General features: G+C 34.9%; 1 protein-coding gene across 1 annotated transcript; it reads left to right on the top strand.

The window, feature by feature from the left end:
* The first annotated feature begins 8,380 nt into the window (after nucleotides 1-8,380).
* Nucleotides 8,381-12,137, top strand: LOC132169319 (uncharacterized). The gene is made up of 5 exons (XM_088513905.1): nucleotides 8,381-8,732; nucleotides 9,553-10,047; nucleotides 10,211-10,369; nucleotides 10,916-11,361; nucleotides 11,451-12,137. Exons 1-5 carry the CDS (start codon nucleotides 8,381-8,383, stop codon nucleotides 12,135-12,137), a joined length of 2,139 nt encoding a protein of 712 aa, XP_088370031.1.
* The last annotated feature ends 2,207 nt before the right edge of the window (nucleotides 12,138-14,344 follow it).

Here is a 14,344-nt window from a genome sequence, read left to right as displayed (position 1 = left end):
CAAATTAGCGCGTCATAAATTTCTGACGCACTAAATTTAGTACGTCAGAAATTTTCTGACGTGCCAAATTAGTGCGTCAGAAAATTCTCTGGCGCGTCAAAAAATTCTGACGTGTCCAACTGGCACGTCAGAATTTTCTGACGTGCTAAAAATAGCACGTCAGAATTTTCCGACGTGCTAAAAATAGCACGTCAGAATTTTCCGACGTGCTAAAAATGGCACGTCAGAATTTTCTGACTTGCTATTTCAACACGTCAGAAAATTCTGACGTGCTATTCTTAGCACGTCAGAAAAATATTTTCTGACGTGGCAAAAATGCCACATCAGAAAATGGTGACATGGCAAAAATTATGTACTGTTTGCCACGTCAGAAAAAAAATAATTTTTTTGTAGTGCAAGGTGGAAGACTGGTTGCATTCTTTAGTGAAAAGTTGAGTGGCTTAAGGCTCAACTATAGCACCTATGACGTGGGGTTTTACACATTAGTGCAATAATTGAGGCATTGAAACTCTAACCTAGCCTACAATGATTTTATCTTGTACTCGAATCATGAGGTGTTGAAGCACCTCAATAGTCAAGATATACTATCCTCCTGGCATGCAAAGTGTGCTGCATATGTGCAACAATTCTCCTTCTCCATCAAACACAAGTCAGGAGCTTTGAACAAGGTGGCTGACGCCCTTAGCCGGAAGTCGACGCTCTTGACCACCATGGAGAATAAGGTAATTGTTTTTTATCTTTTAAAAGATTTTTTTATCAACTGACCCTCTTTTTGGCCTTATTGTTGATGATGTATCTTCGGGAGTTTGGAGTGATTATTGGCTACAAAATGGGTTCCTCTTCAAGGGGACTCAACTATGCATTCCCGACGGCAGTCTCCAGTTGAGGATTATTCAAGAGCACCATAATGAAGGGCACATGGGGCGTGACAAAACTTTCCAGCTGGTGGCGGAGAAGTTTTATTGGCCAAGCATGAGGAAGGAGGTGGAGAAATTGGTGCGCTGTTGTAGGGTATGCCAAGTATCAAAAGGAGCGGCTACAAATGCCAGTTTATATATGCCGCTACCTATTCCGGAGGGCCCAGGGACTAATGTGAGCATGGATTTTGTGTTGGGTTTACCTCAGACCCAAAAAGTTTCAGACCGCGACACGCGATTCCTTAGCAACTTTTGGCGGTGCTTATGACAGTTATTTCTAACAAGGCTTGATTTCAGTAGCGCTTACCACCCACAAACGGACGGGCAAACGGAGGTTTTAATCGGTCATTGGGGGCGTTGCTTAGGAGCTTGATGGGTGAGCATCTCAAATCATGGCACTAGCAGTTGTACCAAGCTGAGTTCGCTTAATATCGGTCCGTCAACCGGAGCATTGGCCTTAGTCAGTTCACCGTCATCTATGGGAGTAATTCGCGAGCACCACTGGATTTAGCACCTCTCCCTGATTTAAAATGGATACACACCAAGGCGGAGGATCTTATTGCGCAAATACAAAAAGGTCATAAGTTAACCATCAAGAACCTACAAGAATCAATGGCGAAGTACAAGGCCGATGCGAACAAGAATCGGAGTGCTTTGAAATTTGAAGAAGGTGATTTTGTGTGGACGGTTTTAACTAAAGATAGATTTCCTATTGGTGAGTACAATAAGCTAGCGGCTTGGAACATTGGTCTGGTAAAGATTGTGAAGAAGATCAACCCCAATGCTTATCAGTTGAAATTGCCGAGCCATATCAAGATGTTCGATGTTTTCAATGTCAAGTATCTTGTGCCGTTTATGGAAGACTCGTTGGAGGAGGATGTGAATTCGAGGGTGAATTCTATTCAACCTAGGGAGAATGATGTAGACTACAATGCTTGGGAGTATATGAGGAAGACCTGAATGGATGATTGTGTGAATATGCCCCGAAAGATGGTGACACGTTCCCAGACTCGCGCGGCAATGGAGGTAGTTCCTGGAACTGCGATCGATCACACCTTGACTGCGATCAAGTGCAGTGCACTTGATATGGAGAAGGTCATCTCTAGAACTGCGATTGATCCACCCCTGCATTAGCGATCGAGCGCAGAAGTCCCTGGAAGTGCGACCTAGCCTACGACCGACCGCACGGTCGAGCGTACAAGTCCCTGGTAGTGCGATCAATTGCACTATACTTGCGATCGAGCGCACTCGGGGTAATCTATGTTAATTTTTGGCTGTTATTTACTTTAAACCGACTTTGTATACTTATTTTACTAGGATTAGGGTTTTGGGAGCCTTATTTTCGTCCTTTACTAGTATTAGGAGTCTTGGGGTTATAAATATATGGTTATAGCCTCTTGAAAAGACAGTTTATGTTATTTGATTAGTTTTCTCTAAATAAGAATTACTCAGATGAGTTTTCTTCATATTTTGCCTTTAAACCTTAGATAGATTCTATAGTTTTGAGAAGAATTCTCAGATCTTTGATAGACTTAAGATCTAAGAATTATTTATCATTTTTCTTGTATTGTTTTATTTGCTTCCCACTTAGTCAGGCTGCATCATCTAGTCATCTTGTAGAAGAAGTCCACCTAACTAAACATCCTCCACACAAAGTTTTCAAGCTTCGTCACCCACTATTTCTTAGTTTGATGATAACACATTACCTTTTAATTGGAATTGAACCAAAATTATTAAAAAAAAAAAAACTATTATTAATTATTTTTTAAAAACTAATTTTTTTTATAAAAAAAAACGCTTAATCGTAGGAATTCATTAAGTTGTTGGCCACCCACATAATTGATTACCATTTCAGGCCTTTTTTTTTTTTTTTTTTTTTTTTTTTTGTTTTATATATTTATTTTATTTTTAAGTTTGAAAGAAAATAAAAAATAATATGGATTTTTTTTTTTTTTGAGAAACATTGTCTATTCCTTTAGAGAAACTATTCCTTTCACTTTTTAGAGGAATATATATTTCTCTTTGTAAGAAAATAACTATTCCAAGAAATAGGCTCTACCAAATTAAAGAATATGTACATTCCATTCCATACCCCTTTTCCGCGAATCAAACGATGCACTATAGAAAATGACTAATTTAATTATTTAGTTTGCATTCATTCTGGTACTATGAATGAAATTTGTGCAAATGAGAAGAAAGAAAAATATTCATTTACTTCCAATCCATAAACTTGTGCAAAACAATTTACGTACTTTTGAACTCATTCTTCATCTATTCACATAATTCAGTATTCTATATATATACATGCATCATACATAATGAAAATCTCGACAAGAAAGTAAACTTAATTAGCCTGGATGCTGATTTGCAGTCTTCAAGATGGTGCAAATGTACGAGTTTGATTCGTTATGTCCAAATGATAGAAATTGAATTCAAATTGGTTCATTTTGCTACAACTTTTTAGTTTGGACGTTGTTATATATATATATATATATATATATATATATATATTAAGAGTTGTTCACGTACAATTCTGGTCCACAACTATATATGGTGGTATAAAACATATTTGGCTTAGTGCCAGGGGAGGAAAGAGTATATATGAAGAAATTCATAAATAAATTAATAGGAAATAAATAAAATAGAAGAATAAATAGAAAATACAGACATTAGTGAAGAGCCTAAATGGCTATATCCTGCTCTTATTTCTTCATTATATTTTCAATATAAAATGCTCATATTTAAAAAAGAATTAGGGTATGTGAAGATAATACAAATTAATATGGTATTAGGTGGAGATATTACCAAATCATATTTTTATACAATCAAATTTGATTGTTATATAAAATCGAAGATGATGGCCGAAAACTTGTAAGAGTTGGTGACAAACAAAGCTAGCTAGTGACCAGAGTTGATGGCGGTCAGAAATGGTAGCAGCCGATCGACAACGATGACCAAAGATGGGTCTTTAACAACAATGGGCCAAAACATGACCAACCATGGGACAAATATGATAATGAACTTATACTTAAAAAGGGATGAAAATAGAGCCAACTATAGAGCTTTAAACGGCCGTGGATCATCAAAGCAAGACCAACAAAAGCCAAATTATTAGGCCAACAAAAGGCCAAAAGATGAGCTATACAGGCCTAATATAGGCCACTTGGCTTCTTATTTTTATTCAACCAATTATTATTATTATTATTATTTTTTTTTTTTTCTCTAAGTTTCGCTTTTTTTTTTTTGAAGTACTAATAAACAACTAAAAAAACTGACTGTCCTTTGAGAGATGCTGAAGCACAAGGACTAATTAAACGACACTGTCTTTTGTTCTTTTGAGAAGACAAGCCTTGGGCAACTTGACAAGCTTCACAAACAAACAATCAAACAATTTGGGAAACTAAAAGTAACTAATTAATTGTTTAACTAATTTCCTGGAATCCGCCATTGAAGTGCGACAGAGGTGTTTCATAATCAAATCTTCATCGTTTGGATCCAAGAATGCCATAGTGTGAGGACAAACAAGATGTTGAGTTGTTTTCACAGCAAACAATGTTTTCTTTGGAACAATTAGCGGGGACCATCCACGTTCTTTAACTTGTCACAAAATGATCAACATGTTAATTAAAACAAAAAAGAAAAATGCACTATCGCAAAAGCCAAAAAGCTAAACGCGCCTTACGATGAGCATCTTAAGTTCGAACAGGTGCTAGACCTAGTTTGAACGCCCACACTCTAATCTGGTACGTCCAAATGTCTTCATAAACTCAAATGACGTACAAATGTGATATGAATAATAATATTTAACTATAGGATAATGCATTTTTTGTATTTACTAGAAGCAAGACTTACAACTGTCCAAAACACTCATTATCTCATATGCGGATAATGGATTAACGGCAATAACCACACATAGATGTGGATGGTAATTGCAATATGCGAATGTTGATATACTACAAATTATTATTCGCATTTTGCGAATGCAGGTAATGATATTGCTAATGTTGGAGATGCTCGATCTTATCAATGGTGCGAGCCACTCTGTCACTGAAAAGCTTTTAAGATATCACGTGCCTGGTTTTGAAATATTTGCTTAATTTGAGAGGAATCGAGAGGGCCCATGGGAACCTTGGTGAAGAATTAAGATATACCAGCGAACTGGCATTGGCCCTTGGGAACCCATGGGTTACAAAATATGTTTATGAAACATTACCTATGATTAATACTTTTATATGACAAGGTTTTCTTGGATTCTACTAATTCTCTGTCGCTTTCTGTCGTCCGTTCTCTTGTTCCATTCACTGGACACAAGCTGTACACTGCAATATTTAACTATGTTTTCAAGTCACAGTAATCGAGATTATTGCAAATTTAGTTTCATTAGTGAGAAAAGAAAAGAGATCTCGGATCGAGGAAATGCATATATAATATTTAACTACGTACGATTATTCTACATTATTTAAGTGCAATTTTAATCGTGTTTATATGAACTTTTGGGCACTCATTTTTTGGAAAAATACTATGCAATTATTTTAATATAAAAGACATTTTTTTTTTTTTTTTTCTTTCTAGCTCTTTCTTATTTCTTTCATCTAACATTTATTTGAAAGAATATTTATGGCTATGATATATATATATTGACAAGTCATGTTTGGATGAGCATCAAGTTGGTCAAAGCTCTTCAACATGGGCGTTTTTCTGATGCTTCAATTTTTTTATTTTTTATATTTTTATTTTTTTGATTTTATTAACACCTTTCCCACAGTGGAATAATGCTTTCACATGACCACACGTCTTTACACAGGCGAGGGTGCATCGGTTCATGAAGTTTGTACATATCTCTTTATATTATATTTAGGATCAACTCTTTCTATGTTGTTTTCCTTTTGTAATGCTCGTATTAGACAATGAGGTAATACTTTTCTCCCTTATACTTGTGGGAGGACACAACTTGATCCTTAATCTATGATATAATTATATGTAATTGACAAGAAATCAACGAAAGAATATCAATTCAAATTCCGAATTTTGACAATTATCGAGAAAAATCAAGAATTTCCTTTATTTATTAAATTTATATATGTACCGAATTCAATTAAAACTACGTCATTATTGTGAGATTGGTGGTTGTGAGATAAAAATTATTGTACTTTATAAAATTCTAAAACTCCAAATTTGTTCCAAAAGGGAGTAGATTAAACATACACCTTCCATGAAAGAGGAAAGATCAACTCATAATTAAGATTCCAAGCACGCTCATTTGAGTAATTCCATCATGTACCATATTAAACGTGTAATAGGTATCGAGAAATTTAATTTAGAGTATGTTACAATTAATCCCTATCAAATTAACATGCCGTTACTCAGAATTCTCATACTTTGGCAGCATATTTTAATGGTAGTCTTATAGTAGTAGTAAGAGGAAAGATAAACAAACCAATAAGCATTATAAAGGCTCCGTTCGTTTTGGCGTAAAACGATTTTTGAAAAATAATTTTAGTATTTTTTGGTGTTTGATGTGATAGAAAATAATAATCAATGGAAAACATTTTTGGTTTGAACAAAAAAGCTTATTTAATTTTCATCAAACAGTTTCCCTTTTTTTAAATTTGTAAACTATTTTATTATTTTTTGAATTTCTCATTCTTAAACCACCAAGACTTCGCCGCGACCCCTTTAGGATACTGCCAGGACTTCGCGAGGGACACCATTGGGACTCCGTCTGGATAGTGGAGAGATTTCATCAGGGCTCTTTAGGGATTAGGTCGGGACACCACTGGGACTTAGTCAGGACACTGCCGAGACACCTCTAAAACCTAGGTCGGACACCTTCGAGACCCTGCCAAACCCTAGCCAAGACATCGTCGGGCATCTGTCGAGACACTGCCAAAATCCTGCTAGGACACAACAGGACATCGTTGGTGAGACTTGGCCAAGACACCATTTGGACTTCGTCGTGACACAGTTGGGACACCACTAGGCCTCTACTGAGATCCGAACAGGACATCGGTATGGGGTGGCAGGTGATCCCCAACCCCTATGGAGTGGTAGCCCTACTGTTGGCCACCCCTTCATTTAAAAAAAAATAATAATAAAAAGAAATAAAAAAATAAAACTTTTTTTTTAATTAAATTATTAAATAATTATTATTTTAATGTGATGTGGCAAAAATGCTCACTTGGCACTAACATAAGGCACAATTTTGGATGGAAAACCAAAGGAAAGATATGTTGCACCTTTTTGATAAGCTTAGGCTGTTAAAATAATAATTAAAAAAAAAAACATTTGAGGTATAATTTGTTTTTACACTTTGACTCAAGGATATATCTAAAAAATTCCTTTTATTTAATTAAGACAAATGCTAGAATCCTAACAATAATTAATTAACTAATAGCACGAATTTATAAAAAAATAAAAAAAAAACAGTCATTATATTTACATTAATATATAATGAATGAATAAGTTAATTGAGAAACTCATGAAAAAGTTTAAATTCGTTCAAAAAATAAATGAACCATGCTTAAAGAGAGTATTTAGCTCAGTGATAAGCTCGAACATGGCTTGTGTTTAAAATAAAGCTAAAATAAACCGAACTTGAACATTCTATATTCAACTCGATTCACTTACAATCTTAGTTTAATATGTGACCGTGAGCTACGTGGAATAAAATTAAATAGCAAAATAAATAAACCAATAATGTAGTGAACTGTGTTTATTACATTTGTTTTTATCTCTATATAATGATGAATACTATCTTTCACATCTACTGCTTTGTTTTGGCCAAAACTCATGCAAGGTTGAGAATCAAAAGACTCCCCGTTTCTTCGGACTGCTCAAGAGGCTCTGAAGCTCAATCTGTAAGGGCAAGAATTCGAATAGTAAGTAATGTCAATTACGTGTAGTAAATCTTCATCATATATATATTTTTTTTATCATCATGACTTTAGCATTTTTCTCTTTCTCTTTACCATTATTCTTTTATTCTTAACTTCGTATATTGTTTCAATTTTTAACACTAGCATCATACCTTTATTTCTTCTTTCGAACCCTTAAATCAAAATCTTGGTACTTTTGTCATGGTGGTTCTGATTAACCATTTCGCAAATCTGGTAGAAGAAAAGAAAAATGAAGAAAAGGAAACATGAATTTGTACTTAAACCAGTATTTATTTTTTTCTTTTTTTACTTTGTCCTCTTAAAAAGAAAATTTAAATCCAGCCCGGCCTCTAAACTTAAATTTGTACTTACGTATCTATGAGTTTAGGTTGTGTAAGTTCAAGGAAGAAAACATGAAATGAGCAAGAAAAATGGAAAAGAATTCCATACTGTATTTACTCTTCAATCATTCTCTCTCCCTCTAAATCTTTAACTTGTTGATATCTCAATACATAACTTATCTAAAAATGTTCATATCTCAATTTTCTATCAGAATTATTTTTACGAAACCAGCAAAAAAAAAAAAAAATGGAAGACGGTGCAAGTACTGAAATATCTCCAGCAACAGGTTCGTCCTACATATCTACTCCTCCTAAAACATCGTCTTCAAATATCTCAAGTGTGTCAAGTATTGAAATATCTCCAGCAACAGGTTCGTCCTACAGCTCTACTCCTCCTAAAACATCGTCTTCTAATATCTCAAGTGTGTCAAGTACTGAAATATCTCCAGCAACAGGTTCGTCTTACAGCTCTACTCTTCCTCCTAAAACATCGTCTTCTAATATCTCATGTGTGTCAAGTACTGAAATATCTCCAGCAAGCAATAATTCAGCTGGGACATCAAAAGGAAAGTCCCCAATCCCAAGTGAAGATCTTGAAGGTAAGTGTCACTATCTCTCTTTGGTCATAACAGGTGACTGAGTTATTTTCGATTTATCTTAGCTAGGGAAAAGTGTTGCGAATGCGTTTATACCATGTTTAAAATTTTTTTAACAAAACTCATAAAAACCCATATTTAACAAGCTCCCTTCTTTACTTTTTATTTAATTCTTATCATAGACGTGCCTTACATTCCAAGAGCCAAAAAGTTAAAATTATATAATTTTTTAAGCTTATAAAACGTTCCTTCTAAAACATCGTCTTCTCATGATAATGCAATCCATCAAGGAGCCGCTCCTAATCATCACTCGAGTATGACAAGTTCTGAAATATCTCCAGCAGGCAATAATTCAGCTGGGACATCACAAGGAAAGTCCCCAAGCCAAAGTAAAGATCTTGAAAGTCAAACTGATGCGGGTAAGTGTCACGCTCTCTCTTTGGTCATAACAGGTGACGGAAAAGTGATGCGAATGCATTTATACATCTTGCAAAAACTGCATTGCATGTGAATCTTCTGTTAAGCACACCTTCTGCATATATCTGCATACACCATTTCTGATTTATGTAAGGCCAAAGTGTCACCTTCTGTAGGCCAAAACAATAATAACAAATAATGAAGAAAACGAACAATTACAAAGGAAAAAAACAGAAGAAAGAAGACAAAATTTCACTTGCTGCACATACGTAAGGTCATGGGATAAATTAGTTCATCCAACATCTTAGCATGCATCCAAGTGGCATGATTTTTCTCCACAGGTTGAAATTAATACACTTGAGTTTTTTCTTTTTCTTTTTCTAAATAAAACATAAAAAATTTCCAGACGAAATAATATTACATGAAAAGCGTACCACTGGTGCTCCCCTCCTTCGAGCTGCCATAAGAGGTGATTGGCCGGCTGCTAAGACATTTCTTGAGGAAAACCCAGAGTATGTTCAAGCTCCCATAACTAGAGAAAAATCGACAGTACTTCACATTGCGGCGGCAGCACAACACACCACTTTTGTAGAAGGATTGTTGTCTTTGGAATTAGGGATGACTCCGGAGGACGTGGCAATAATGCAAACCAGTTATGGATATACGGCCCTTCACTCTGCTGCTCAATCAGGAAACGTCGATATTGCTGAACAGCTAGTGCGAAAAAACAAAGAACTGCCATTCGTCCGTAATGAAGAAAAAGAAATGGCACTCCATGTTGCAGCTTATCTAGGACAGACAAACTTGGTCTCGCATCTATTCTCTGATACTTTTTTTGAAAAGTTGACTCGTGAGGAACGCATTAAGCTCCTTCATTATACTATTTGCAATGATATGTATGGTAAGCCCTATGTCTCACTAGAAACTTTGTTTGATGAATTTGAGGAAGTTACACAAGCTGGATGGAGTTACCACTTCTCTTGCAATATTTGCTACCATACTATAAGGATTTCTTAATTAACCTTTTGACAATGACTAAACTAATGTGCCGTTGTTATGGACAGATATAGCGCTGAAAATTCTGGGAATGGATGCAGAATTAGCAACTACCGACTATAAAGGTAGCCCATATGGGTGGACAGCTTTGAAAGAGTTGGCAAAGAAACCTTTTGCAATTGGCAGCGAAAGTCGACCATCATACTGGAAAAGTTGCTTAAATTCCTGTATGTTTGCCTCCATCCAGACTTCTTTATTTGCAGGGATATATATATACACACACAACACTTCCAAGCAGCTGTTTTATTACATTAATCACAACTGGATCACCTTGGCATAGGGAAATGCTCTTATTTGATTTCATCAAATCTTTAGATGATATGATCTACTCCTAAGCTAAGGAAAATTCTATGAGAGAAATTATTTTCTATTTTATAAGTCTCAATCTATTGTAATATACTTGTAACTATTTCCTTTACACACACACAAGGACATGGGGTAGCATTTTTTCTTTTCTTTTTTAGGAAAAAAGCTAGCATTTTTACTTAAATTCAAAAGATAGAAGAGATTTAAAGCTAGCATATCTTAAGAAGTCAGTAATTAGGACATGACTAGCCGCATCGATTGCTTTAGTCATCTCTGCATTTTCATTTTATAAAGATTTCAATATAATTTCTTATTATGGAAAATGGTAAAATAATTAAATATATTTAATATTTCTTTATTACCAATTCACCTATGATTTCTGAATAGATTCTTTTTCTCAACCATAGGGTTCAAAGGGGTCTATAACAAAGATTTGACAAAGACAAGAGACAACCATCATCAATTAGTTGATGACCTTTGGAAAATGGTTCAAATTCCAGAGAAACAGTTCTCACCAAACTGGGATCGCTATGATGTGACTTTAATTTTTGAAGCAGCAAAAATTGGAAATGTTGAATTTCTAATTGAACTTGCAAACTCTTATCCTGACCTTTTATGGCAACTAGACAAAACTCAAATGAGCATATTTCACATTGCTGTTTCATGTCGCCATGAGAGTGTGTTCAATCTAATATATGAGATAGGTGGTAACAAGGATAGCCTTGCATCCTATGCAAATTCAATAACCAAAGATAACATGTTGCATTTAGCTGGACAATTGGCTCCTTTACATCGACTAAATATCGTATCAGGAGCAGCCCTTCAAATGCAACGAGAGTTGTTATGGTTTAAGGTGAGTAATAAAATTAATTTTTTTTCCCTTCTAATTGCATATATAATGGTTCAACTCTTACCTGTCAATTTATACCTGGTCAACTGTAGGGGATAGAAAAGATTGTGCCACGGTCATGCCTAACCGACTTGAATTCACAAAACAAAACACCTAAGCAAGTATTTACAACGGAGCATTCAGATTTGAGAAAAGATGGTGAAAAGTGGATGAGGGACACATCAAACTATTGCATGCTCGTGGCAACATTGATTGCTACTGTGATTTTTGCTGCGGCCTTCACTGTACCAGGTGGCAACGATCAAACAACAGGAACTCCTCTTTTCTTTAGAAGCAATTGGTTTATGGTATTTTTCATATCAGATGCAATAGCACTGTGTTCCTCTTCCACCTCAATAGCAATTTTCTTGTCAATTCTCACGTCACGTTACACAGAAGAGGAGTTCTTAACGTCATTACCTTCAAAGTTGATGCTTGGATTTGCCACACTCTTCTTCTCCATGGTGGGCATGATGGTAGCCTTCAGCGCAACTTGCTTTCTAGTGTATACAAGAGTAAGGGCTCGGGCTTCGTTTGCAGTAGTCATATCAGTTGGTATCCCAATTATTTCGTTTGTTGGACTACATCTTAGGCTTTTTGTTGATATATTCCACTCAACTTACAATTCTAGATTTCTTTTTCGGCCAAATGAATATAGACTTTTTCAGCAAAAGATGCAAGACAAACAAAAGGAAAAGAAAATTGGAAGAGGTTCAAGTGATCTTGAAGATGGGAGGTAAAGGAAAGACAATTGATTGGTATTTATCTTAAATTTTCCATCGAGACTTATTTGGTTTGTACATACTATCCTATAACCTGAGCTATGCGAGGGTTTTTCATTATAATTTAATTCTAAAAATATTTTTGCGAAAACATCTTAGAAAAAAATATAAATAATAATAATGAAAAGGAAAAAAAAAAAAGGAAAGAAAATAAGGGTTATAGAGGAATTCATTAAATTCAAACACCTATTGATTTTTGCCCTATGGTAACGATTTGGTGGACCGAATTAACCAACACTAAACAAAAAAATTAATACAAGTCATAAAATGCCAGTTGTGACAAATTTAGCTACCCTAAAACCATTTTACATATCAAAATTTGGTTATTTTTCAACCGACTCTTTTTTAAGGGTTAAATTCACTTTACCCCCTTCATGTTTCAGGAGTTTTTCAATTAGAACCCCAATGCTTAAAAATTGGCAATGTACCCCCTAATGTTTCAAAAATTTTCAATTCAGACCCTCCATTACTAATTTTCATCTAGTTTGAAGAAATCATCCCACGTGCATCTCACGTGGGATTTTGATGGCCTCTATTCCAATTTTGCCCTCATTAAAACCTATAAAATTATGTAACTACCATCAATTTCATAAGTTTTAATGAGGGTAATTACGTAATTTTATAGGTTTTAATGATGGCAAAATTGGAATAGAGGGCATCAAAATCTCACATGAGACGCACGTAGGATGATTTTCGTCCAATTAGACAGAAATTAGTAATTGAGGGTCTGAATTGAAAATTTTTGGCACATTAGGGGGGTACATTGTCAATTTTTAAACATTGGGGTTCGAATTGAAAAACCCTTAAAACTTTAAGGGGGTAAAGTGAATTTTCCCCTTTTCTTAACCATTGTTACTTCAATTATTTCACAACTATTGAATGTATATGCAACTAAGTAAGAAACCGTTAAAAATGTTGGCCTATTTAACAATGTTAGCAACCCTAAAACCATTTAAAATGTTAAATTTTGGTTAAAATTATTATTATTTTTAGTGCATTATTTAATAATCATTTCATTAGTGGTGATGCATATTGTTGTCAGTGGAATATTTGGCCTCAAGAAAGTTATTTTAGCTTTGAATTTAACTATTCATTTGCCAATTTTCAGGCTTCTTCCCAGAGACTACATTATAATTTAATTTCAAAAATATTTTTGCAAAAATGTTTTAGAAAAGAATAACAAAAAATATAAATAATAATAATAATAACGGAAAAGAAATAAAAAAAAATAAAAAGAAAAGAAGAAGAAAGAAACGAAATGGTATAGAGAAATGCATTAAATTTCAAAGATAGGGTTTCTAACAACCCACAGTATTAATCCCAAACACGTAGCGGAAATACAACAGATAGTAGTTGGTACACAATATTTATACTCTCAATGAAGCCTCTAAATTTCGTGCGTCAAAAAGAAGTACCAAGGACTGAGACAAAGCAATCTTTAAATAGCAATAGGATTCTGTAGTAGCAGCATCTGAACAAGTCTTAAAATGTCGGAACATAGCTAGAGTTTGGTAATCCTAACCGCCTTCCACGTCCAAACATCTATCCTTGGTTTCTCGACATCTCTCAAGTTGCGAGCACTTATCCGCTACAATGTCCACACTTCTTAGCTGTTAAATATATTAGAGAGATATATTGATGAAGAGAGAGAGAGAGAAGAGAGAGCGGAAGCACATAAGGACTACATTCTAGTAATACTATATTATATGAAGGATTACATAGACCTCTATTTGTAGAAAGGCTATGAGTGATAGGCAGTAATCTAGTAGACCAAGAAAATGTAAACCTAGTAGACCTAGAATACATAAGGAAATAAATAACCCTAGAATAATATCTAATATATTTTTACCATTCCCCCTCAAACTCAAGGTGTAAGCTTGAGTTTGGGAAAAAGAATAGGAAAGAAAGAGTTGAATTCGTCGAAAAAGCCGCTCATGATCTTCTAGCCTCCAATGGATTTTTGCTCTAGGAAGCGGTGTGTCTGTTTACAATATTTAGAGGCCTATTTATAGGGAGCAAACAAGTACTAGAAGCCCAAGGAATCCCAGAAAAATCGTACTTCAATCTCCTGGTCAAATTAGGAAGCAATCCAAGTACAAATCGGAATAGGATTCGTCCAAATTTACGTTCTTTTATTGCGGAACAATTTTAGCGTAGCAAACGTC

Source organism: Corylus avellana, chromosome 1, assembly GCF_965113065.1.
Source record: "Corylus avellana chromosome 1, dhCorAvel1.hap1.2, whole genome shotgun sequence".
Taxonomy (NCBI): Eukaryota; Viridiplantae; Streptophyta; class Magnoliopsida; order Fagales; family Betulaceae; genus Corylus; species Corylus avellana.
The sequence above is the reverse complement of the archived record's forward strand: the minus strand, read 5'-3'. Positions and strand labels throughout refer to the sequence as shown.